A 25,367-nucleotide genomic window follows, 5' to 3' on the forward strand; every position below is an offset into this window, starting at 1 on the left:
GTCCGTCCATCCGTCCGTCCTGTGAAGTGGTTATTTTTGCTCGGGGTATGGTTACGGAGTAACGCCGGTCATTAATGCTCTCTCTATCTCTCTGCCGCTGCTTTGCAGGAGTGGTGCCAGCCAAGAGGAGCCCCAAGCTGCTGGTGAGTACAACACAACTCTCTTCTCCTTCATCTCCTCCCTTCTTCTCCCTTTCCTCCGCTGCATGTGTTAGTGTTATTCCCCCCGGTGCATGCCGCTTTCTGCTGGATGGATGTGGGGGCTATTTAAAGAACAAAAGACATGGAGCCTTCCATATATCTCCCCTGCTACTTTTCTTTTCCCCTCTTTTTTTCTTTGACTCTCTCGCTCCCTCACTGTGACCTGCTTTTCTTTCTCTCTCTCTCAATCTCTCCTCCGTCTTTTCTCTCTCCATATTCTCTCTCTCTTTCTCTCCCGCTCGCTCTCCATCCCCCTTCCCTCCCTCCACCTCTCCCATGCTGTCATACTATGAGCGATTAAGGTTAGCCTTGGTGCCCTGATTGAGTCATTGTAATGGTGACCAGCTGGTAGGGGGGGCATAGGGTCATGGATGAAGGGAAAGAGGGATGAGGGGAAAGAGGGATGAGAGGAGAGAGGGATGAGAGAGGAGAGAGGGGCTGTCTTATAGCAGTGGCTCATGTAGAGAGAGTGAAGAGGATAGATGAACAAATAATGATGGAATGAGGGAAAGACCTGAAGGAAATGTTGGAGCCATTCTATGGGAGTGACTCACATGTCCACAACTACAGTAGACAGAGAGTAGGAGAGGCAAACTAGCTACCTCAGTGCTGGAGCAGTAGGATTGTCTCTCCAGGGACAATAACTTTATCCCAAGGTTTAAAGAGCAAACGCCACCTCATATTTAACACTCATCTTGACCTGATGAAAAATCACTACTGGCTATGAGGAGACGCCACTCCAGCTGTAAATTACACTCAACCCAAAGCATCCCCTGGAGCCTCATCCAGAGGGTAAAGTTGTCCCTAGAAACTGATCCTAGGTCAGTTTTGTGTTCTGCCCCCCTATTGGTTTAAGTCAGGATTTGGGGACACTCCACTCATAGCGATTTATGCTCCCAACTTTGTTTTTATTATGACTGTTTATCAAACCTTAGCTCGTCATCAGGTAATGGGAGGGTGGGCTAAACCTTGATCAGTGCCAAACTGGCAACTTCTACCCACAGCCATCCATAGAGTATGTATACAATAGGAATGTGGATAAGACATACATACTTCATCATTCCTGTTAACAGGATACAGGGATATTTGGTATTAGGGATTAGTGGGATATGGCATCGGTCATAGATGGGGGCGTCGCCGATTGAGGTCATGTGACGGGGTGGGGGAGGGGCAGGGCTCTCTAGCGGTTGAGCGGGGGCAATGGTGACCCTGGTCGGTTGCCACTGTTGATTTGTTTTTCTCGATGGGAAAGCAGGCTTTGTGTTGTATCATTGAAATGTCAGGTTGCATGCAACTCTGTGTCAACCTCTAAGCGCTGTCCTGCCTCTGGTGCTGGGCTTTAAATATGTGCTCAGAGTACACTTCCATTTGCAAGAGGGACCCAACTGTCTTGGTGAATTTGCAACTCTCTATTGATCAAAATGAAGTGTTGGCTTGTAAGTGTGTTTTTGTTTCTACTAACAAGCTTATTTTCAAATGTGTTTGCTTTTCCTCTCATGCATGATGCTGATTTTAATATTTCATCAACCATAACAAACATTATTGAACCGTAAAATGTCTTCATTGATCTAAATACAACTTGATGACATGTTTTCCTTGACCTGACCTGAACCTGGATGTTCAATGTGTTAAACACGTACAGGTTTTTCATAGTCCATTTTGAAAAGCTTCTTCAAATGTCCCACGGTCTTATACCCAAGCTAAGAGGTCATATATTTAGTGAATTGCACTGGACTGAATATATGAATAATACAAAATAAAAATTAAAAACTGAAAACTAGTGCTATTGGCTAAGAGGTTTGGAACATTAATACTGTAAAATTGTGAAAATTATGAAAATGTAATTTTAGTGTAAGAGCTGTTTGAAAAGGCCGCCTGAAATTTCAGCCTGTTTTGGTGGGATGGAGTTTTGGCCTGCCTGGTGTCATCACCAGGCAATACATTCATATTAAATATGTGGACATGAATGTAGTGTGTGTATGAATATACACACATCCTGTTGTCTTATTGTAATATGAATAAACTATTCAGAGACTGTTCTGTGTGTGGGCAACATAGAAACCATGTCATCTCTCCCGCACACCATTAGAACACAGCTCTTACTGACAGACACACTCAATTCACTTGGTGTTTCTATGATGATGACCTTGGATGGTTGTTTCCTTCTTTCTCGCTCTCTAATACCTTCCCTTATTACTCATCGCTCTTTTTTCACTCCCTGTCTTTTATTCTGTCTCTCTTATTCGGCCCTCTCTTTCTCCTTCCTTTCTCACTGCCACCTAACCTTCTCCTCTCGTCTTATCTCTCTCCCCCTGTCTTCCACCAACTCTCCCTCCTTTCTCTCCCTCTCCATTTTGTCCATTCAGCAGCAGCTGGAGAGGAAGGACAGTCAGAGCAGCTCTCAGCACAGTGTGTGCAGCCATCGCAGCACCCACACAGACTCTCCCAGCCACCCCTCCTCCAACATGCCCAGTGAGGCCGTAGTCCCCCCTCCAGCCGCCCCCACCCAGCTGCTGCCTGGCCTGCCTCCCCTGCCCACCCAGGACCCTGGAGATGGTACCATGACCCTCCAGAAGAAGCCAGACCCCTTCAAGATCTGGGCCCAATCCAGGAGCATGTATGAGAGCAGACGTGAGTAGACTCAAAATCAAATACTTCATTGTGGTTGTTTGGCACAACTGACAAAGGTAGGTTCAATAATGCTGCCGAACACTAATATATATTAGTATAGTATTGTATACAGGCACAAACCTTTAGAGAGTGAATGAGGCAGGGATCTGATCATCATGTCTGTTCTTTGGTGGGAAGAGAGAAACTCTTGAAACTTTTCTGATTATTCTGTTCGGAAGAGACTAGACAGTGTATTAGTTTGTTTAAGTGTGTGGGTGTTGCATTGGATCCTGGAAGAGAAGCATTGTTAAGTACTTTGTAGGAACAACTCAGTGTGTGTGTGTGTGTGTGTGTATGTGTGTGTGTGTGTGTGTGGTATGAGTGTATGAGTCAAACCTGACTCTGTGACAAAAGGTGTCTCAGAGAGCTTAGTCTCCTTGAAACACAGACGCATTTCCTGCTCTGTGACGCTATCGACATCTCACACAATACAAAGCACCTGCATTTTCAAATACTCAGAGGTGTGTGTAGGTTTGATGTACCGCCTCGCCACCGGAAGAAGGGGTTAGAAATGAAAGATCACATACATCCTACCTTGCTGACGGCTCAGAAATGAAATATGGTATATCCAGTGTTGACCCAAGCCTACGTCATGAGCTATTTGTGTGTTGCTTGGGCAGGAGTACAGAAGTACAGCTGAGTTGGTGGAAAAGCAGAACCATTTGAAAAAAAGAGTGTGAACGTTTCGGTCAATAGATGTTCCCATCAGCAGAAAACAAAAAAACTTCAATTTGAAAAATATTGTTGTGCAAACAATACTTTTTTCTTGTTCTACCCTAAGAATCGGGAACGATAGAAGGTACACTGGGTGATAGAAGATACCCCTGTTTTGAGTTGTAAAAGCAGAAGCATCTATTCTTAAGACTGTCCCTCATATCCTTTGTAATCACAACTCAGGACCTCCATTATTCATGAGTAGAGGAGGGCGCCACCCCACTTATTTACTATACTCACTACAAGTCTCTTGAGAGAAATGGTTTGTTCTCCAAACAATGGGTCATTCATTTCCATCTAGGGGGCAATATGACGACTCCTCAAGAAAAACAGTTATTCTATATTAAAGAGTCTGGTCATTTACAGTACATTGCAACATATACAATACAACTGAGTGGGGAGACAAGCAAACAGAACTTAGTGTAATAGGAATGCAATCTTGTTTTTCTCGATTGCCATTTGCACTTCATCAGAGGCAGGCCGTTGCGTGTCTGATGTCAACAATAATGTGTTTACATTTATGATGTATTAAAAATGCACCCATCAGCAGAATATACTCATTATGTGTGCACGTGCAGCTTGTGTGTGTGTGTGTGTGTGTGTGTGTTGAAGTACAGTGGGGATAAAAAGTATTTAGTCAGCCACCAATTGTGCAAGTTCTCCCACTTAAAAAGATGAGAGAGGCCTGTAATTTTCATCATAGGTACACGTCAACTATGACAGACAAAATGAGAGATTTTTTTCCAGAAAATCACATTGTAGGATTTTTTATGAATTTATTTGCAAATTATGTTGGAAAATAAGTATTTGGTCAATAACAAAAGTTTCTCAATACTTTGTTATATACCCTTTGTTGGCAATGACACAAGTCAAACGTTTTCTGTAAGTCTTCACAAGGTTTTCACACACTGTTGCTGGTGTTTTGGCCCATTCCTCCATGCAGATCTCCTCTAGAGCAGTGATGTTTTGGGGCTGTCGCTAGGCAACACAGACTTTCAACTCCCTCCAAACATTTTCTATGGGGTTGAGATCTGGAGACTGGCTAGGCCACTCCAGGACATTGAAATGCTTCTTACGAAGCCACTCCTTCGTTGACCGGGCGGTGTGTTTGGGATCATTGTCATGCTGAAAGACCCAGCCACGTTTCATCTTCAATGCCCTTGCTGATGGAAGGAGGTTTTCACTCAAAATCTCAGGATACATGGCCCCATACATTATTTCCTTTACACGGATCAGTCGTCCTGGTCCCTTTGCAGAAAAACCTCCCCAAAGCATGATGTTTCCACCCCCATGCTTCACAGTAGGTATGGTGTTCTTTGGATGCAACTCAGCATTCTTTGTCCTCCAAACACGACGAGTTGAGTTTTTACCAAAAAGTTATATTTTGGTTTCATCTGACCATATGACATTCTCCCAATCCTCTTCTGGATCATCCAAATGCACTCTAGCAAACTTCAGACGGGCCTGGACATGTACTGGCTTAAGCAGGGGGACACGTCTTCTACTGCAGGATTTGAGTCCCTGGCGGCGTAGTGTGTTACTGATGGTAGGCTTTGTTACTTTGGTCCCAGCTCTCTGCAGGTCATTCACTAGGTCCCCCCGTGTGGTTCTGGGATTTTTGCTCACCGTTCTTGTGATCATTTTGACCCCACGGGGTGAGATCTTGCGTGGAGCCCCAGATCGAGGGAGATTTTCAGTGGTCTTGTATGTCTTCCATTTCCTAATAATTGCTCCCACGGTTGATTTCTTCAAACCAAGCTGCTTACCTATTGCAGATTCAGTCTTCCCAGCCTGGTGCAGGTCTACAATTTTGTTTCTGGTGTCCTTTGACAGCTCTTTGGTCTTGGCCATAGTGGAGTTTGGAGTGTGACTGTTTGAGGTTGTGGACAGGTGTATTTTATACTGATAACAAGTTCAAACAGGTGCCATTAATACAAGTAACGAGTGGAGGACAGAGGAGCTTCTTAAAGAAGAAGTTACAGGTCTGTGAGAGCCAGAAATCTTGCTTGTTTGCAGGTGACCAAATACTTATTTTCCACCATAATTTGCAAATAAATTCATAAAAAATCCTACAATGTTATTTTCTGGATTTTTTTTCCTCAATTTGTCTGTCATAGTTGACGTGTACCTATGATGAAAATGACAGGCCTCTCTCATCTTTTTAAGTGGGAGAACTTGCACAATTGGTGGCTGACTAAATACTTTTTTCCCCACTGTATGTATGTATGCATGTCAGTGAGTAATGCTAGTTACCAGCCTCAGCCTGTTTGTGTGTGTGCTAGCAGGCGGTGTTGCAGTGCTAGTTAATCAGTGTAGGCGGTGTTGCAGTGCTAATTAATCAGTGCAGGCGGTGTTGCAGGGCTGGTTAATCTGTGCAGGCGGTGTTGCGGTGCTGGTTAATCAGTGTAGTTGGTGTTGCAGTGCTGTTTAATCAGTGTGTAAAGTAGAGCCAGTAGAATCTAGGTCTGCTGCTGATTAAATATTAACTGGGCCTGGTGAGGGCTGCTTTAAGCTCAGCCTGATTGGTATATCTGTTTGATAACCCCTCAAGGAGCCGCAGCCCTCCGCCATGGAGCTGTTTACTGTTTGGCTGGATTATTAGAATGGGTTGGTGTTTGAGAAGGGGGGTTGAGAGGAAAGGAGAGAGGTATTTAATGTGTGCTGGTGCGTCTGTGTGTCTATGTAGCAGGTTGTGGACTCATAGCAGCATTATGGTTGGTGGTGCCAGGAGATAGCTAGGACAGAGACAGGACTGAGACAGGGCTAGAGATGAGACCATGCTGGGACCCTCCTGCAGAGGATATTTTGTCTGACACTTAGAGGCTGTGTGTGGTGTGTGGTGTGTGTATGTGTGTTTGTGTGTGTGTGTGTGTGTGTGTGTGTGTGTGTGTGTGTGTGTGTGTGTGTGTGTGTGTGTGTGTGTGTGTGTGTGTGTGTGTGTGTGTGTGTGAGCGAGAGAGAGAGAGCTCTGCTGTGCTAGGGACAGGGATCAGTGGAAGGCTAATGACTTATCCAACATACACTCTCAGACAGACAGACCCAGAGCTGAGGGCTAATAGAACCTGTGTGGCAGACAGAAAGTGCATCAGGAGAAGTGGTCCATGCCCTGTGTTCAGACTGGTCCTGTGGGTGAACAGACAAACCCCAAATTGCCTGTGTCCTCCCACATGTGTGTGGCAAATGTGTTTGTGTGTTCCAGAGAGAGAGAAGGAACGAGAAAAAAAGGCAGAGAGTTAAAAGGTCACATTCATAGAGAGCATGTACATCCTGGAATTTGTTCCTCCTGACCTCTGGGAGCCAAACCTGCACCTGAGAGTAGGAACCTAATATGCCCAGTGATGCAGAGGAGAGTAGAGAGGAGGGGGGTGTTCATACCAGATTGTTTAATAACAAGATCTAACTGAACTGAATTGAATTGTAGTCCTCTGTAGCTCAGTTGGTAGAGCATGGCCCAGGATAGTGGGCTTGATTCCCGGGACCACCCGAACGTAAAATGTATGCACGCATGACTGTAACTCGCTTTGGAAAAAAAGTGTCTGCTAATTTCATTATATTATAGTGCCAGGTATACAGTGCCTTCGGAAATTATTCAGACCCCTTGACTTTTTCCACATTTTGTTATGCAATCTACACACAATACCCCATAATGACAAAACAAAAACAGTTATTTTTTATTTTTTTGCAAATCAAAAACGGAAATACCTTATTTACATAAGTATTCAGACCCTTTGCTATGAGACTCGAAATTGAGCTCAGGTGCATCCTGTTTCCATTGATCATCCTCGAGATGTTTCTACAACTTGATTGGAGACCACCTGTGGTAAATTCAATTGATTGGACATGATTTGGAAAGGCACACACCAGTCTATATAAGGTCCCACAGTTGATAGTTCATGTCAGAGCAAAAATCAAGCCATGAGGTCGAAGGAATTGTCTGGAGAGCTCCGAGATAGGATTGCGTCGAGGCACAGGTCTGGGGAAGGGTACCAAAACATTTCTGCAGCATTGAAGGTCCCCAAGAACACAGTGGCCTCCATCATTCTTAAATGGAAGAAGTTTGGAACCACCAAGACTCTTCCTAGAGCTGGCCGCCCGGCCAAACTGATCAATCGGGGGAGAAGGGCCTTGGTCAGGGAGGTGACCAAGAACCCGATGGTCACTCTGACAGAGCTCTAGAGTTCCTCTGTGGAGATGGGAGAACCTTTCAGAAGGACAACTATCTCTGCAGCACTACACAAATCAGGCCTTTATGATAGAGTGGCCAGATAGAAGCCACTCCTCAGTAAAAGGCACATGACAGTCCGCTTGGAGTTTGCCAAAAGGCACCTAAAGACTCTCAGAACATGAGAAACAAGATTCTCTGGTTTGATGAAACCAAGATTGAACTCTTTGGCCTGAATGCCAAGCGTCACGTCTGGAGGAAACCTGGCACCATCCCTACGGTGAAACATGGTGGTGGCAGCATCATGCTGTGGGGATGTTTTTCAGCTGCAGGGACTGTGAGACTAGTCAGGATAGAGGCAAAGATGAACGGAGCAAAGTACAGAGAGATCCTTGATGAAAACCTGCTCCAGAACGCTCAGGACCTCAGATTGGGGTGAAAGTTCACATTCCAACAAGACAACGACCCTAAGCTTAGAGCCAAGACAATGCAGGAGTGGCTTCGGGGCAAGTCTCTGAATGTCCTTGAGTGGCCCAGCCAGAGCCTGGCTTGAACCCGATCGAACATCTCTGGAGAGACCTGAAAACAGCTGTGCAGCGACACTCCCCATCCAACTTGACAGAGCTATAGAGGATCTGCAGAGAAGAATGGGAGAAACTTCTCAAATACAGGTGTGCCAAGCTTGTAGCGTCATACCCAAGAAGACTCGAGGCTGTAATCGCTACCAAAGGTGCTTCAACAAAGTACTGAGTAAAGGGTCTGAACACTTATGTAAATGTGATATTTCATTTTATCTTTATTTGTAAATTAGCAAAACTTTCTACAAACCTGTTTTTGCATTGTCATTATGGGGTATTGTGTGTAGATTGATGAGAAGGGAAAAAAAACGATTTAATACATTTTAGAATAAGGCTGTAAAGTAAAGGGGTCTGAATACTTTCCGAATGCACTGTATATTATATTATTATTAATATCACAGAACTTTATTGCAATGTGTTGATTAATGCAACAGTCATGCCGTCGGTTTAACTTTCTGAGTGTCAGGTCTACTCCCTGTTTCACCTCCACTGAGCTCTTGTTGTTGTGTGTTTCAGAGCCAGATTGCCAGGAGCAGGAGATCTTCCTGTGGCGGAAGGATACAGGTTTTGGGTTCCGCATCCTGGGAGGAAATGAGGCCGGGGAGCCGGTGAGTATCCCTCCACCATTCCTCCACCATGTCCCTTGTCTGTCACTGTTAAGTTTGGATGCGCCAAGGAAAGCAAAAGGTTTGTAAGGGGACGTTTTCATATTGAATCACTCCCATTGCAGCACACCATTCACTTATACACGACTGACAATTAAACATTCCAAAGCAAGACTGGAAGCATAAAACATGTACCGGCATCCCCCCTGTCTGGTTATTACACTACGTGTTGCATCATAAATAAACACTAAACAAAGTTATGAATTAAACAGCACTGCTGCGTGTTAAAAGGGCAGCTGCTGTACTGAACCCTCAATGGTCAATTACAGCTTCATCACTGTATGTTTCCTGTCAGAGTCCCTGCCTTAAGGCGTTCTTTGTTAAGATTCAAATACACACAAACACAGACACAGACACAGACACACACACACACACACACACACACACACACACACACACACACACACACACACACACACACACTTTCACAACACTCATTCTGTGTCAGATCACACTGTGATGCTCAACTGAACTAACAGCCTCATAGTCTTCCTTCTCTCTTCTGTCTGCATCAGTTGTTCTCCCCCACTCTATCCCTCTAATATGAAGCAGTTGAAATGTAAATTCCACTGTCTGTTTGTCTGTCTCTGAGAGAGATGACTGCTGCTGTCTGTTACATGAGGTACTGTAGACCTGCATGCTGGTTTTAGGAGATGAATTTAGACAGTTTGTTAGGGGAACTAAGGGCCTTACCCAGAAGCTGTTGGTTATGTTTCATATATTTCTTTCAGAGACATGAATCAATCAGCAGATGTCACAAAGTGCTATACAGAAACCCAGCCTAAAACCCCAAACAGCAAGCAATGCAGATGTAGAAGCACGGTGGCTAGGAAAAACTCCCTAGAAAGGCAGGGAGAAAGTAGAGAAAGGGAGTGATATATACACTATATACTGTATATATGCTGGCAGGTGTATAAAATCAATCACACACCCATGCAATCTCCATAGACAAACATTGGCAGTAGAATGGCCTTACTGAAGAGCTCAGTGACTTTCAACGTGGCGCCGTCATAGGATGCCACCTTTCCAACAAGTCAGTTCGTCAAAGAGGAATCAGCCCAGAACTACACGGGCGGATCTTGTCAATGATCTCAAGGCAGCTGGGACCATAGTCACCAAGAAAACAATTGGTAATACACTACGCCGTGAAGGACTGAAATCCTGCAGCGCCCGCAAGGTCCCCCTGTTCAAGAAAGCACATATACAGGGCCGTCTGAAGTTTGCCAATGAACATCTGAATGATTCAGAGGAGAACTGGGTGAAAGTGTTGTGGTCAGATGAGACCAAAATCGAGCTCTTTGGCATCAACTCAACTCGCCGTGTTTGGAGGAGAGGAATGCTGCCTATGACCCCAAGAACACCATCCCCACCGTCAAACATGGAAGTGGAAACATTATGCTTTGGGGGGTTTTCTGCTAAGGGGACAGGACAACTTCACCGCATCAAAGGGACGATGGACGGGGCCATGTACCGTCAAATCTTGGGTGAGAACCTCCTTCCCTCAGCCAGGGCATTGGAAATGGGTCGTGGATGGGTATTCCAGCATGACAATGACCCAAAACACACGGCCAAGGCAACAAAGGAGTGGCTCAAGAAGAAGCACATTAAGGTCCTGGAGTGGCCTAGCCAGTCTCCAGACCTTAATCCCATAGAAAATCTGTGGAGGGAGCTGAAGGTTCGAATTGCCAAACGTCAGCCTCGAAACCTTAATGACTTGGAGAAGATCTGCAAAGAGGAGTGGGACAAAATCCCTCCTGAGATGTGTGCAATCCTGGTGGCCAACTACAAGAAACATCTGACCTCTGTGATTGCCAACAAGGGTTTTGCCACCAAGTACTAAGTCATGTTTTGCAGAGGGGTCAAATACTTATTTCCCTCATTAAAATGCAAATCAATTTATAACATTTTTGACATGTTTTTTTCTGGATTTTTTTGTTGTTATTCTGTCTCTCACTGTTCAAATAAACGTACCATTAAAATTATAGACTGATCATGTCTTTGTCAGTGGGCAAACGTACAAAATCAGCAGGGGATCAAATACTTTTTTCCCTCACTGTATTATGTTTTGTAGATCTAGATTGTTCCCATAGTGAAGTACAGGGCTGATGAGTATATTATTTTGTTTTGTAGATCTACATCGGGCACATAGTGAAATATGGAGCAGCAGATGAGGACGGGCGTCTGCGTTCGGGGGATGAGCTCATCTGTGTGGACGGCACGGCGGTGGTGGGCAAGTCTCACCAGCTGGTGGTACAGCTGATGCAGCAGGCTGCCAAGCAGGGCCACGTCAACCTCACTGTCCGACGCAAGAGCTCTGGATACGGAGGTGAGGACGGTTCACAGAGACAGCACAGGCATATGCATATACACACTCACCCACAAACTCACCACACACTCCACAACAGTGGCCGCCTACACTACCCACACTAGCTAAAACCTATTGCTTAGTGGCTCAGTGAAAACCTATTGCTTAGTGGCTCAGTAAACTATCACTAGCCCGTGCCAAACATAAGGGAAAAAAACTGCTATTTGCTGAAAACCGTTTTTATATTGCCTGCCCACCTCTTCATTCCCCCCATCTCTTCCTCAGTGGGTAAAGGGGAGGGTGACGTGCCCCCGTCCCCAGCCTCGTCGCACCACAGCAGCACCCAGGCCCCCTCCCTGACGGAGGGCAAGCGGACCCCCCAGGGCAGCCAGAACTCCCTCAACACGGTCAGCTCCGGCAGTGGCTCCACCAGTGGGATCGGCAGTGGGGGAGGAGGGGGCTCCGGCAGTGCTGTGGTCCCCGCAGCCCTCCAGCCCTATGACATGGAGATCCAACGCGGAGAGAACGAGGGCTTCGGATTCGTTATTGTGTCGTCGGTCTCCAGGCCTGATGCTGGGACTACTTTGGGTGAGTGGGATGGGCAATGCTACGCTGGGCTGGGTTATTGTGAGCTGGACTTTGCTAGTACCAGAGTGGGCTATGCTGGGTTTAGTTGCAATTTTTTGTTCTCTGGATGGTCTGAGAATCAGTTATCATTTGCTCTGGGTTGAGCTGGGTTGAACTGGGTGATAATCTGGTTAAATCTGGCCTGTAATCTGGGCGATGCCTGATTCTGCTGATAGATTTTTCTGTGGTCTTTAGTCTACACGTTTGAGGCCTTCAAATTTTTGGACCCGTTCTGAAATGGACCTGGGGCTTTCCCATGCGGAGTCGATATGCATAAATACATTTTTTAAATATAGAGACCCGTTCCGAACAGACCCGAGGACAACCCGGTCCGGTCCGATCCGAGTGAGGGAAGCAGCAGAAAAGTCAATTTTTTAAGAAACTTTATTAACCGGAGATGATAAAGCGCAAGGGAGGTAGAGGGAGGTGATGCTCTAGCAGGGGCTGTGCTGTGTGCGTAGGCTACTGTGAGTTTCAGCGAGTGACACAGTAACAGGGAGGAGGGATGGAGAGAAAAGAGACCAACCATGCCGACTCGCACTATAGTAGACTAATAGCTGCCATAGCTAGGTTATTTATCATCCAATATGATTACTAGTACCTGTCTTGACTGCATTAAACCGTGAGAAGCTAGCTAGGCTAAGTGAGGCTGCATTCGCTTTCTCGTGCTACACAATTACAAATAACAACGACTCCATTCAGAATTTAAAGTAGCAGCCTACCTGTTGGCTCTTGGTCGTTGCAGCCTATCCTTCCCCTTTAACTTTTAATTCCATCATTTTAATTCCATCTTCCATTGATTAGATATCTCCTAACTTTAGCTCCACACGGAGGCTCTATAACTGGAGCCTATTGTCGCTTTGATGACTTATGATTGGCCAACAACAACAACAAGCTACACGCACCCCTCCTGTGAAAAGCAAAGAGCAGCAGCATAAATGATGCAATTTCTCTCTATCTCTACTGCAACAGTCGCATTCGGATCTTTCCGGACAATCAGTTAAAATTACACATAACCGAGACCCGTGACAATCACATCAGATCCGACCCAGACATTTTTTAGAATTCTTATTTAGAATTCTGGATCTGGACCCACAGGTAACTGCCAAAATAATGTAAACAGAAGTAAATGAGGGATACAAAGTATCCGGGGTTGGAACCTACATTTTTTCGTTCTGAACAGAAGCAAAACAATTATTATTTCGTTCCACTGTTCTGACCAGAAAAAAATAGTTTTGAACCGGTTAGAAAAAAAAAAAGAGTAAAGGTTTAAATCGTTCCTTTCTGTTCCTTTTTTAACCTGTGAACTCAACAGTTTTTTTTAAATTTAGCTAATTAAATTACCAATCAGTGCAGATAGAGCAGGCAAGCTAGTAGTTTACATTCATGATGGACAGACAAGTGTATCCTATGGCGCAAGATGCGACTGCAATTTTGCGGTGGGGAGAGAGCGTGAAAAAGCCTGATTATGACAAGCAGCACTCCAGTAAACACACCCTTAACAGTGCATCAATACCGCCCGCCACTCAGCGACATGATTGATGTCATTTCTTGGGGGTGGAATTACAATATTTTGACAGTCACTCCTCATTGAGTTCCCACCTGATTTATGAATAGCAGGGGAGCCCTTTCTGACAGGAGTGGACTTAATGACACAGCCCCGACGTCACAAACCCAACAATCATGAGTTTAAGGAAACAGAAATCTCTTTATGTGCCCAGGCGCATTCACCACCAGGGATAAGCCTGGTTGATGCTTTATCAAAAACACCATCATCACAGATTCAAAAGGCAGACTTGTAGCTGACCCTGGCTGATTCACTCAGCATGTAATTGAAGTTCCACTGAGCACAATCTATAGCTGTCCATACCGTTTATCTATGAAGGCAAAATAGTGAAATTGGCCTTATTAAGGTCACTCAGCCATCAACGAGAGATTTTAAATGTCCTTCTCTGAACAAATGTGGCATCAAGCTCCCTCTGATGAGTTTGCAGCACCAATGTCGCTCCAAGGTCTCCTTACACAGCCTGCCTGATGACCAGGAAGATGTAGCATGGTGTGAAACATGCAATAGGGCCAGGCTATTATCAAATTGATGTTTTGTTAGCTACTGTGCCGCGCAAAGGGCCCGGTTCCATTGATCCTGTGGGCTGTAGTTGAAGCCCCATAAAATAGAAAGTAGCGGTAGAGGATTGTTATGTATCAAGCAGGAGAAATCCCATTGAGACTTGTCTCTTTTTTTATGGGTGACCTGAATGTGCTCGTCTGCACTGTCTGCAGCTGGGTCCTCAGAAAGAGTGACAATACCTGTCTCTGTCTCAACTGTCTCTGTCTCTGTCTCAACTTTCTCTGTCTGTGTCTCAACTGTCTCTGTCTCAACTGTCTCTGTCTCTGTTTCAACTTTCTCTGTCTGTGTCTCAACTGTCTCTGTCTCAACTGTCTCTGTCTGGGTCTCAACTGTCTCTGTATGGGTCTCAAATGTCTCTGTCACTGTCTCAACTGTCTCTGTCTCTGTCTCTGTCTCAACTGTCTCTGTCTCAACTGTCTCTGTCTCAACTGTCTCTGTCTGTCTCAACTGTCTCTGTCACTGTCTCAACTGTCTCTGTCTCAACTGTCTCTGTCTGTGTCCCAACTGTCTCTGTCACTGTCTCAACTGTCTCTGTCTCAACTGTCTCTGTCTCAACTCTCTGTCTCAACTGTCTCTGTCTGTGTCTCAACTGTCTCTGTCTGTGTCTCAACTGTCTCTGTCACTGTCTCAACTGTCTCTGTCACTGTCTCAACTGTCTCTGTCACTGTCTCAACTGTCTCTGTCTCTGTCTCAACTGTCTCTGTCTCAACTGTCTCTGTCTCTGTCTCTGTCTCTGTTTCAACTGTCTCTGTCTCAACTGTCTCTGTCACTGTCTCAACTGTCTCTGTCTCAACTGTCTCTGTCTCTGTCTCAACAGTCTCTGTCTCTGTCCCTGTCTCAACTGTCTCTGTCTCAACTGTCTCTGTCACTGTCTCAACTGTCTCTGTCTCTGTCTCAACTGTCTCTGTCTCTGTCTCTGTCTCAACTGTCTCTGTCTCAACTGTCTCTGTCACTGGTCCTCTGTAGCTCAGCTGGTAGAGCACGGCGCTTGTAACGCCAAGGTAGTGGGTTCGATCCCCGGGACCACACATACACACACACAAAAAAATGTATGCACTCATGACTGAAAGTCGCTTTGGATAAAAGCGTCTGCTAAATGGCATATTATTATATTATATTATTACTGTCTCAACTGTCTCTGTCACTGTCTCAACTGTCTCTGTCTCTGTCTCAACTGTCTCTGTCTCTGTCTCAACTGTCTCTGTCTCAACTGTCTCTGTCTCAACTGTCTCTGTCTCAACTTTCTCTGTCTGTGTCTCAGCTGTCTCTGTCTCAACTGTCTCTGTCTCTGTTTCAACTTTCTCTGTCTGTGTCTCAACTGTCTCTGTCTCAACTGTCTCTGTCTCAACTGTCTCTGTCACTGTCTAAACTGTCTCTGTCTCAACTGTCTCTGTCTCTGTCTCAACAGTCTCTGTCTCTGTCCCTGTCTCAACTGTCTCTGTCTCAACTGTCTCTGTCACTGTCTCAACTGTCTCTGTCTCTGTCTCAACTGTCTCTGTCTCTGTCTCTGTCTCAACTGTCTCTGTCTCAACTGTCTCTGTCACTGGTCCTCTGTAGCTCAGCTGGTAGAGCACGGCGCTTGTAACGCCAAGGTAGTGGGTTCGATCCCCGGGACCACACATACACACACAAAAAAAAATGTATGCACTCATGACTGAAAGTCGCTTTGGATAAAAGCGTCTGCTAAATGGCATATTATTATATTATATTATTACTGTCTCAACTGTCTCTGTCACTGTCTCAACTGTCTCTGTCTCTGTCTCAACTGTCTCTGTCTCTGTCTCAACTGTCTCTGTCTCAACTGTCTCTGTCTCAACTGTCTCTGTCTCAACTGTCTCTGTCTCAACTTTCTCTGTCTGTGTCTCAACTGTCTCTGTCTCAACTGTCTCTGTCTCTGTTTCAACTTTCTCTGTCTGTGTCTCAACTGTCTCTGTCTCAACTGTCTCTGTCTCAACTGTCTCTGTCTCAACTGTCTCTGTCTCTGTCTCAACTGTCTCTGTCTCTGTCTCAACTGTCTCTGTCTGTCTCAACTGTCTCTGTCTGGGTCTCAACTGTCTCTGTCTGGGTCTCAACTGTCTCTGTCTGTGTCTCAACTGTCTCTGTCTGTGTCTCAAATGTCTCTGTCACTGTCTCAACTGTCTCTGTCTCTGTCTCTGTCTCAACTGTCTCTGTCTCAACTGTCTCTGTCTGTCTCAACTGTCTCTGTCACTGTCTCAACTGTCTCTGTCTCTGTCTCTGTCTCAACTGTCTCTGTCTCAACTGTCTCTGTCTGTGTCTCAACTGTCTCTGTCACTGTCTCAACTGTCTCTGTCTCAACTGTCTCTGTCACTGTCTCAACTGTCTCTGTCTCTGTCTCAACTGTCTCTGTCTCAACTGTCTCTGTCACTGTCTCAACTGTCTCTGTCTGTGTCTCAACTGTCTCTGTCACTGTCTCAATTATTTCTGTATCTGTCTCAACTGTCTCTGTCTCAACTGTCTCTGTCTCTGTCTCAACTGTCTCTGTCTCAACTGTCTCTGTCTCAACTGTCTCTGTCACTGTCTCAACTGTCTCTGTCTCAACTGTCTCTGTCTCTGTCCCTGTCTCAACTGTCTCTGTCACTGTCTCAACTGTCTCTGTCTCTGTCTCAACTGTCTCTGTCTCTGTCTCAACTGTCTCTGTCTCAACTGTCTCTGTCTTTACTGTCTCTGTCTCTGTCTCAACTGTCTCTGTCCCTACTGTCTCTGTCTCAACTGTCTCTGTCACAACTGTCTCTTTCACTGTCTCAACTGTCTCTGTCACTGTCTCAACTGTCTCTGTCTCTGTCTCAACTGTCTCTGTCTCTGTCTTAACTGTCTCTGTCTCAACTGTCTCTGTCTCAACTGTCTCTGTCTCTGTCTCAACTGTCTCTGTCTCAACTGTCTCTGTCTCAACTGTCTCTCTCTCAACTGTCTCTGTCTCAACTGTCTCTGTCTCCACTGTCTCTGTCTCAACTGTCTCTTTCACAACTGTCTCTGTTGGTGTCTCAAATGATACTCTATATTCTCCATATATTGCAACTGTCTCTGTCTCTGTCTCAACTGTCTCTGTCACAACTGTCTCTTTCACTGTTTCAACTGTCTCTGTCACTGTCTCAACTGTCTCTGTCTCTGTCTCAACTGTCTCTGTCTCTGTCTTAACTGTCTCTGTCTCAACTGTCTCTGTCTCAACTGTCTCTGTCTCTGTCTCAACTGTCTCTGTCTCAACTGTCTCTGTCTCAACTGTCTCTCTCTCAACTGTCTCTGTCTCAACTGTCTCTGTCTCCACTGTCTCTGTCTCAACTGTCTCTTTCACAACTGTCTCTGTTGGTGTCTCAAATGATACTCTATATTCTCCATATATTGCAGTACTTTTGACCAGACTAGAGCTGTATATTCTCAATGTATTGCACTACCTCTGACCAGACCAGAGCCCTATGTGTGTATCATTTGAGAGTTTCTTCCTGTCTCATTCTCTCTCACTGTGCCTACTGCTTTATCCCCATCACCCCTGTGGGGATGGGATGAATGAATGTGCTGATTAGGGTTGTTTCTCTATCCAATCTCCCCTTCTGCTAGTGGAGGTCCAACTGAGAGACATGATCACAAACCGATGGACATGCACTATCTATGGATTCTTCTTTAGCCTGAGAGGGCCATAGATGTTTTAGGGTATTGTGACGGACAAAGAGTTTTCCGCTGGCTCTATCCCTCTCCCATACATCATACTATGCAAACCCCTTTTCTCCCTCCAGCCCAGTCCATCCTTCCATAATGAACTGATGTGTGCTGGTGTTGTGCTCAGCAGATTGGGTATTACATCCTGGGTATTTGTCACACCCAGTAATGTCCCATATCTCATTATTTGGATAGAGTGGCAGGAGACAAGTGCAGTTTTTAATCAAGGCGTAGGGAGGGGAGCTGGTAGCACAAGGTGATGTGTTAAATATGGATGTGGGAGGGATAGAGAGCAGGAGGGGGAGAGAGAGAGAGGAGGAGAGAGAGAGAGGGGGAGAGAGAGAGAGGGGGAGAGAGAGGGGGAGGAATGGAAAGAGTCGGGAAGAGAGAGAGAGAGGGAGGGAGAGGGAGGGATGCGGGAGAGCGAGGCAGTGAGAGAGAGCGAGAGTGAGATAGGGGGAGGGATGGAAGGAGGAGGGAGAGAGAGAGGGAGCAAGAGAGGGAGGGGGAGCGAGCTCCTTAGGGTCTGTTCAGAGCAGCTCTGTAAACAAGATGTGCTGTATTCAACACTGTCACTCTCCTTCTACAGCCCCATGCAATGCTAGAATTTTTCTGTCTGTAGCCTCTCTGATAAACTGTAGTGCGTGTTCCTCTCTTGACGTCTGCGAGGATCCTGAGATTCCTCAGAGTCCCTCTGTAGGAATCCATCTCATTCTCTGAGCCATTCCGAGGGCAAGAAACTCAATTACCTCCAGCACCTTACCACTCTGCTGTGGCGTAGGCTGTATCCTCCCGATCAATCCCTGTCTCCGACGGGGAGGGGAGGACAATCGTAAGGCCGTGTCAAGGCTATTGATAGCCTGCCGAGCGGGGGCCACGAAGGGCCCAGACCAGTTCCATGTGATTTAAGTCCCATCGATTAGCGCGTCAGGGGTACAGAGGACAACAGTAGAGACAGCGACAGAGACAGGGGAAAATATCTTCTCCCAGCCAATGAATTCCTTAATGACCACACAATACGAGTCTGTCCACCAATAGGGATGTAAGTGTTCCGCATGCATGCTCCTTGACTGGACCATTGTTTCCAGTGCAACGGTTGGCTGGTTCTTGGGTAGACCTCTCTGGGTGAATGGCCTATGGGGGTTTGGATGATTAACCCTTTGCTTTGCTTTCTTTTCTCTTTTTTATTTTCCCATCCTCTTTTTTTCTTTTCCCATAATCTAATTACGTAATCACATAAACACACACACACACACCCACACACACACACACACATCCACCCACCCACCCACCCACACACACACACACACCCACACACACACACACACACACACACACACACACTACACATTAACATCAAAGCTGGAAATGCATGTGTGGCCATGCCCCACAAAATAGGGCGCATCATCGAGGGGAGCCCTGCGGACCGCTGTGGGAAACTGAAGGTTGGCGACCGCATCCTGTCCGTCAACGGCTGCTCCATCACCAACAAGTCCCACTCGGACATCGTCAACCTGATCAAGGAGGCAGGGAACACCGTCTCTCTGAGGATCATTCCAGGTGACGGTAAGACTTGTGGTTTTCTGCTCTAGGCTGTTTTATAATGCAGTAAGGAGGAGACTTATTCATGGCCTAGTGGGAGGCAACGGGCACCAGCGCTCTGCACTGGCAGAAGCCCTTTGCACCAACCTGGGGAGCTACCTAGGGCTGCGAGAGGCCATGCTCCCTGCTCTGGGCTGAGTAGGAAGATGTTGTCAATTGATACTTTTCTATAGTTAGTTTTAAGTTTTCCCATCTATGGTTAAAGGCCAAGTTCAGTAAAAAACGTGATTTTCCTGTGTTTTATATATGTATATATGTATATATATAGGTTGGAATAATACTGTGAAATTGTGAAAATTATGATAATGCCCTTTTAGTGTAAGAGCTGTTTGAAATGTCAGCCTGTTTTGGTGGGATGGAGTTTTGGTCTGCCTGGTGACATCATTAGTTAATTAGTTAATAGACCAATAAGAAAGAGAGTTCCAAACCTCTTTGCCAATAACAGCTAGTTTTCCCCTCTCCCTCTCCAACTCCCACTCCCAGACAGTCCTAGCAAAATCCTTGCTTGAGAAATTGCTGTTTGCTAAAAACTATTTTTGTTTGTTTTTGACCATTTAATTGAAAACAATCACAGTAAGGTACTTAATTGTTACCCAGAGATAATTTGATATTGAGATAAAAACAGCTGCATTGTACCTTTTAAGGTTAGAATTTGGGGAGGGCAAGTTGATCCTGTACCTAAGGTTGGCTTCGACCCAGAGCTTGTGAATATCCCTGAGAGTGAAACCATATCAGAGAAGAATATGTCAGTTAACATACAGTATGTGTGTGTTGATTGTAGTACAGTGTCTGATACACAGACTCATAATGTCATTTTGATGAACTGCAGTCTACCAGTTTGGTATTGGCTGCTACTTTGAAGTGAAGAGATTAGCAAGAAAAGTGAAATGTGGTTTATATGTAATCAGTGCTTCCTGTTAGTGTTAGTGGCAGGAAATGCATACGTAATACTGGTTATGGTAGGAACAGTCTGTGACAGGAACCTGGCTCCTTCCCCATGAGTAAGCATGTGTTGTGTTGTGCCCTGTCCCAGAATGACAATACAGCCAGCCACTAGAATGCCCTGTCATTGGCTGAGCTGAGAGATTTGCAGACCAATGAGAGTTGTGTGTGTGCTAGGTTTGCTGCTCTGCCTCTAAAGGGCCTTCTAGAGCAGGGATGGGCAACTGGCGGCGCGTAGATCATCAATTTACGAAAATTGCCCCCCAAAAATTGCTTGCGGCCCGTAAAAGGATAGGGCCAGCTCTGACTACGTGTGGATATGGATGTAGGTACTCACGAGCCACTGCGGCCCCTCATAAAGAGTTACGATTTTTGGGGTGGACCCCACCCCATCAAAGTTTTTCATCCCTGCTCTAGAGAGACTGGTAAAATGTAGCTTAATTAAGATGGGAGAGGAGGAGAACCAGTAGCACACACACACACACAAAGGAGGAGAGAATGCAAAACCACACGTTAAACAAAGCGACAACATCTACACTGAACAAAAATATAAACGCAAAATGTAAAGTGTTGGTCCCATGTTTCATGAGCTGAAATAAAAGATCCCATAAATGTTCCATATGCACAAAACATTTGTTTACATCCTGTTAGTGAGCATTTCTCCATTGCCATGATAATCTATCCACCTGACAGGTGTGGCATATCATGAAGCTGATTAAACAGCATGATCATTACACAGGTGCACCTTGTGCTGGGGACAATAAAAGGCCACTCTAAAATGTGCAGTTTTCTCACACAACACAATGCCACAGATGTCTCAAGTTTTGAGGGAGCGTGCAATTGGCATGATGACTGCAGGAATGTCCACGAGCTGTTGCCAGATAATTGAATGTCAATTTCTCTACCGAATGTCCGCCTCCAACGTCGTTTTAGAGACTTTTTGCAGTACGTCCAACCAGCCTCACAACCGCAGACCACGTCTATGGCGTTGTGTGGGCGAGTGGTTTGCTGATGTCAACGTTGTGAACAGACTGCCCATTGGTGGCGGTGGAGTTATGGTATGGGCAGGCATAGGCTACGGACAACGAACACAATTGCATTTTAATGATGGCAATTTGAATGCACAGAGATACCGTGACGAGATCCTGAGGCCCATTGTCATGCCATTCATCCACCTCCATCACTTCATGTTTCAGCATGATAATGCACGGCCCCATGTCGCAAGGATCTGTACACAATTCCTGGAAGCTGAAAATGTCCCAGTTCTTCCACAGCCTGCATACTCACCAGACATGTCACCCATTGAGCATGTTTGGGACCACAATCAACAGCCTGGTCAACTCTATGTGAAGGAGATGTGTCGCGTTGCATGAGGCAAATGGTGGTCACACCAGATACTGACTGGTTTTCTGATCCACGCACCTACCTTTTTTTTAAAGGTATCTGTGTCTAACAGGTGCATATCTGTATTCCCAGTCGTGAAATCTCAGTCATGTTAATCTAATTTATTTATTTCAATTGACTGATTTCCTTATGTGAACTGTAACTCAGTAAAATCTTTGAAATTGTTGCATGTTGCGTTTATACATTCAGTGTAATTATAGTCTACAATTTTATTCTAATGGCTGAACAACACTCAGAGATAGAAGCCATTCAGCCATGACCTTCCTCAGCCAGACAGTGTCATTTTGTGTGGCGACATTTGTTGTTGAATCGTTCAGGTTGTGCCCCCCCAGAGAGCTCCGTGACCGTGGGGGAAGGCAGGCAGGGCTGTCAGGGTGGCGAGGGAGAGGGGGAGAAAAGGATGAATGAGTCAGGCTGATGCTGTCGCTAACTTCAGGCAGAACCCCATTCCCTCTATAAGTAACCAATGTCTATGATGACTAATGTGGGCTACTGTGCTGTGGCTTGTGGCATAAAACAATTAGATTTGCAAGAAAGGAAGGACAATTACCCTATTTTTACTTTTTTATTTATTTTTTTCCCCCCTTGGAATAAAATAAAAAACGGAACGACTGAGGCGGAGAGGCTTTGATGTTTGAGCTGGTGAGCAAAATGGTAGATGACAACATCATAGGCAGTCAGCGTCAGGTTGAAAAGAGCAGCCTTGAGGGGAGACTGTGTTCTCTGGAGAGCCAAACTCCTGTATGGAGATGTGTTGTCAAAGACAGCAGTCCTGACCAAGACCCAATTACAGGTCAAAACACATTGTTTGTTTAACAAAAAAGCACTTTTAGAGCATCTAACAGTGAGCGGATTCATTTTGTTTTACTCTAAGATCTTACCAGAATCCTCAATTTGTGTTTCCACAGAGTCCTCCAACGCATCTCTGTTGACCAATGCTGAGAAGATTGCCACCATCACCACAACGCACACACCCCAAACTGCCACAGAGCCTCAGTGAGTGTCTACGACGATCTTAATTATTCATAAACAGGCTTTTTGGAATAAACTTTATTAATATGATAAATTATATGAAAGATTACTTCTATATGAATATGATGTACTTTCATATCTTTGTGTTCATATGAATGATTTTATTTTCCAGGAATAACTCCAAGTTGAAACAGGCTCCTCCTCCACCTCCTCCAACACAAGCTCAGCCCTCACAGGTAAGACAAACATTTCTATTGGTCTGTTAAAATCAATCCCCAAAGCAGGGAACAGTAAATCATCTCCCTACAAGAACGCACAGTGTAGATTCAACCTGAGATTTTCTTTCAAATCATCAAAGCAATCTAATCAATCAATTAATCATGCTATCAGCTAATCAATAAAAGAGGACTGAAGACGGACAGTACCACAGCCAAACTTTTAATGAGTGCAGTAAGCCTCTGTCCAGCCCTTGCAGTGCCCTTGCTCTGGGCTCTGTGCCTCTCTCACAGGCTGAGGCAGCATTTATTATTCATTGGTTCCAGGGTATTGTACCTCCATCGATTTTGTGTGAGTTTTTGCTGGACTTGGCTTGATTAGTCCTGCTGTTAGGACTCACCTCATGACACCCCTGTTGGTCCACAAATTATGGGCATTCGCACTTCCCCCTCCTCTGTAAATATGTATTTTTCTTTCTGTCTCTCTTTCTCTCTCTCAGGATGCAGAGTTCTACTCTGTGGATCTGGAGCGGGACAGCAAAGGCTTTGGATTCAGCCTGAGAGGTGGGCGGGAGTACAACATGGACCTTTATGTGTTGAGACTGGCTGACGATGGGGCGGCTGTCAGGAATGGCAAGATGAGGGTATGCTCCCATGAAAAAAATCATATCAACAATTGGAGTCCTGTCACTCTTGTACTTTGATTATAATATTTATGTTATAGACAGTTCATCTCTCCTGGGATCATTTGTCTGGTTGTCTCATTAAACCTCCTCCCTTCTCTCCCTCTGCACATACAGGTGGGAGATGAGATCCTGGAGATCAACAGCGAGAGCACAAAGAACATGAAGCACGCACGCGCCATCGAGCTGATCAAGAATGGTGGCCGGAGGGCACGCCTGGTCCTCAAGAGGGGCGATGGATCTGTTCCTGAATATGGTGTGTGGCAATGTGATGTGATACATGTTCCCTCCATACTGTGACTAACACTACTGCCTCTGACTAACTAACACTGAAGGCCCCACACACCGGCCGGACACTATAGTCTGCAGTGTCTTGTTGCTGTAAGCAGGATTTCTCTGAGTGGAGGAATGACTGTGTCTTCAGTGTCCTGAACCAGTGCTTTAGAATTGATTATATCATGACATCAACACAAGCTTACATTATGTCTTATAGCCTTTGATCAACAAAGGATTTTCCAAATATTTGCTGTCCCAGTGATGTGTCTAAATGACATTTAATGTTATTGCTCCTACATCAGTGATTTATTGGCCATAGTATGTCATGTTCATCCTGCTGTGGCGGCAGGTAGCATAGCAGTTAAGAGCGTTGTAACAGTAAAGTCGCTGGTTCAAATTCCAAGTGAAAAATATGTCAATGTGCCCTTGAGCAAGGCACTTAACCCTTATTGCTCCTGTAAGTCGCTATGGATAAGAGCATCTGCTAAATGACTAAAATGCTATGTAAACCAAGTCTTGTTTTTGTCCAAATACTGTATGTTCTGGCTCACAAATCTGGGAATGTTTATCTTTATCTCTGTTCTGCCGAGAAAGGTCACTGTGTGAAGGATTCCACTCAGTCGTCAATTTTCTAGGTTTTCCGTTTCTCTGCCAGCCAGAAAAACGGGAAAACTGAACCAACTACGTTTCTCTTTCTCTTGTCTTCATTGAGGATCTAAACCCTCTGATTTCTCTTTTTACTTTTTTATTTTATTTTGATTTCATTTTATTTCCTCTCTCTCTTTCCTCTCCATTTCTTTTCTCTGGGCTCTTCCTCCTCCCTCCAGCGATGATGGCTCCTCATCTCGCTGTTGGTACTATGAGAAATGACAAGATGGGAGAGCCCTGTTTCTACTTAATGGGCCAAAATCAGACCACGGTTTGTAGCCAAGTCTGTTCCAACCCACCCTCCTAACCCTATACCCCCCACCCCTGCACCCCTGCACCCCAACATCCCTCACCCACTTAACCCATCTCCCATTACCCTTCCCCCCCTCTCCCCCTACCTGCACCTCCCTGGGTATGTGTTTGGTGCTGTGTGGCCTGACTCACTCCTCAACCTGTACTGTGCTTTTATGACCCATGTGAACCCATACACCCAGATTGCACTGCTTCTTCTCCGCCCACCTCTGGATGGATTCATGTAACTGCTCGCCACCCGCTGCTACCATAACAACACGTCTGTAATTGGGCAGAGTCATGGGCAGAACGCTCTCCAGTTTTTTGTTTTGTTTGTTTCAGGCTCATTTCTGAGGTTCCCATTCCCAATGATGATAATCGACTTGTTTATAATTTTGCTTTTAATAATATCATAGGTGCTTGTTGTAATTGATAACCCAGCCCTCCACTTGCAATGTTTTGCACCTGTTGTGTTGCTGCTACCTACATGTACCAATCCATTGCTCTCGTAGAAAATATACTTAAGCAATTGTTTACTTTTATGTAATTAAGTTGAGGATCAAAGTAAGTCATTTGTGTACAAATTTGAATATTTAATATCATCCTTGAGTTT

At 45.3% G+C, this 25,367-nt stretch overlaps 1 protein-coding gene across 1 annotated transcript in view; it reads left to right on the plus strand.

The window, feature by feature from the left end:
* The window catches only part of LOC311150285 (membrane-associated guanylate kinase, WW and PDZ domain-containing protein 1-like), a 176,801-nt gene that overhangs the window by 147,750 nt on the left and 3,684 nt on the right, over window positions 1-25,367 (plus strand). Inside the window, exons 13-22 of the mRNA XM_084187670.1 lie at window positions 109-143; window positions 2,570-2,831; window positions 8,841-8,932; window positions 11,120-11,315; window positions 11,580-11,882; window positions 19,084-19,287; window positions 22,578-22,665; window positions 22,814-22,877; window positions 23,357-23,500; window positions 23,657-23,795. Coding sequence (XP_084043796.1) covers window positions 109-143; window positions 2,570-2,831; window positions 8,841-8,932; window positions 11,120-11,315; window positions 11,580-11,882; window positions 19,084-19,287; window positions 22,578-22,665; window positions 22,814-22,877; window positions 23,357-23,500; window positions 23,657-23,795 — 1,527 coding nt within the window. The remainder of the gene's footprint in view (window positions 1-108; window positions 144-2,569; window positions 2,832-8,840; window positions 8,933-11,119; window positions 11,316-11,579; window positions 11,883-19,083; window positions 19,288-22,577; window positions 22,666-22,813; window positions 22,878-23,356; window positions 23,501-23,656; window positions 23,796-25,367) is intronic.

Source organism: Coregonus lavaretus, assembly GCF_964263955.1.
Source record: "Coregonus lavaretus genome assembly, chromosome: 22".
Classification (NCBI taxonomy): domain Eukaryota; kingdom Metazoa; phylum Chordata; class Actinopteri; order Salmoniformes; family Salmonidae; genus Coregonus; species Coregonus lavaretus.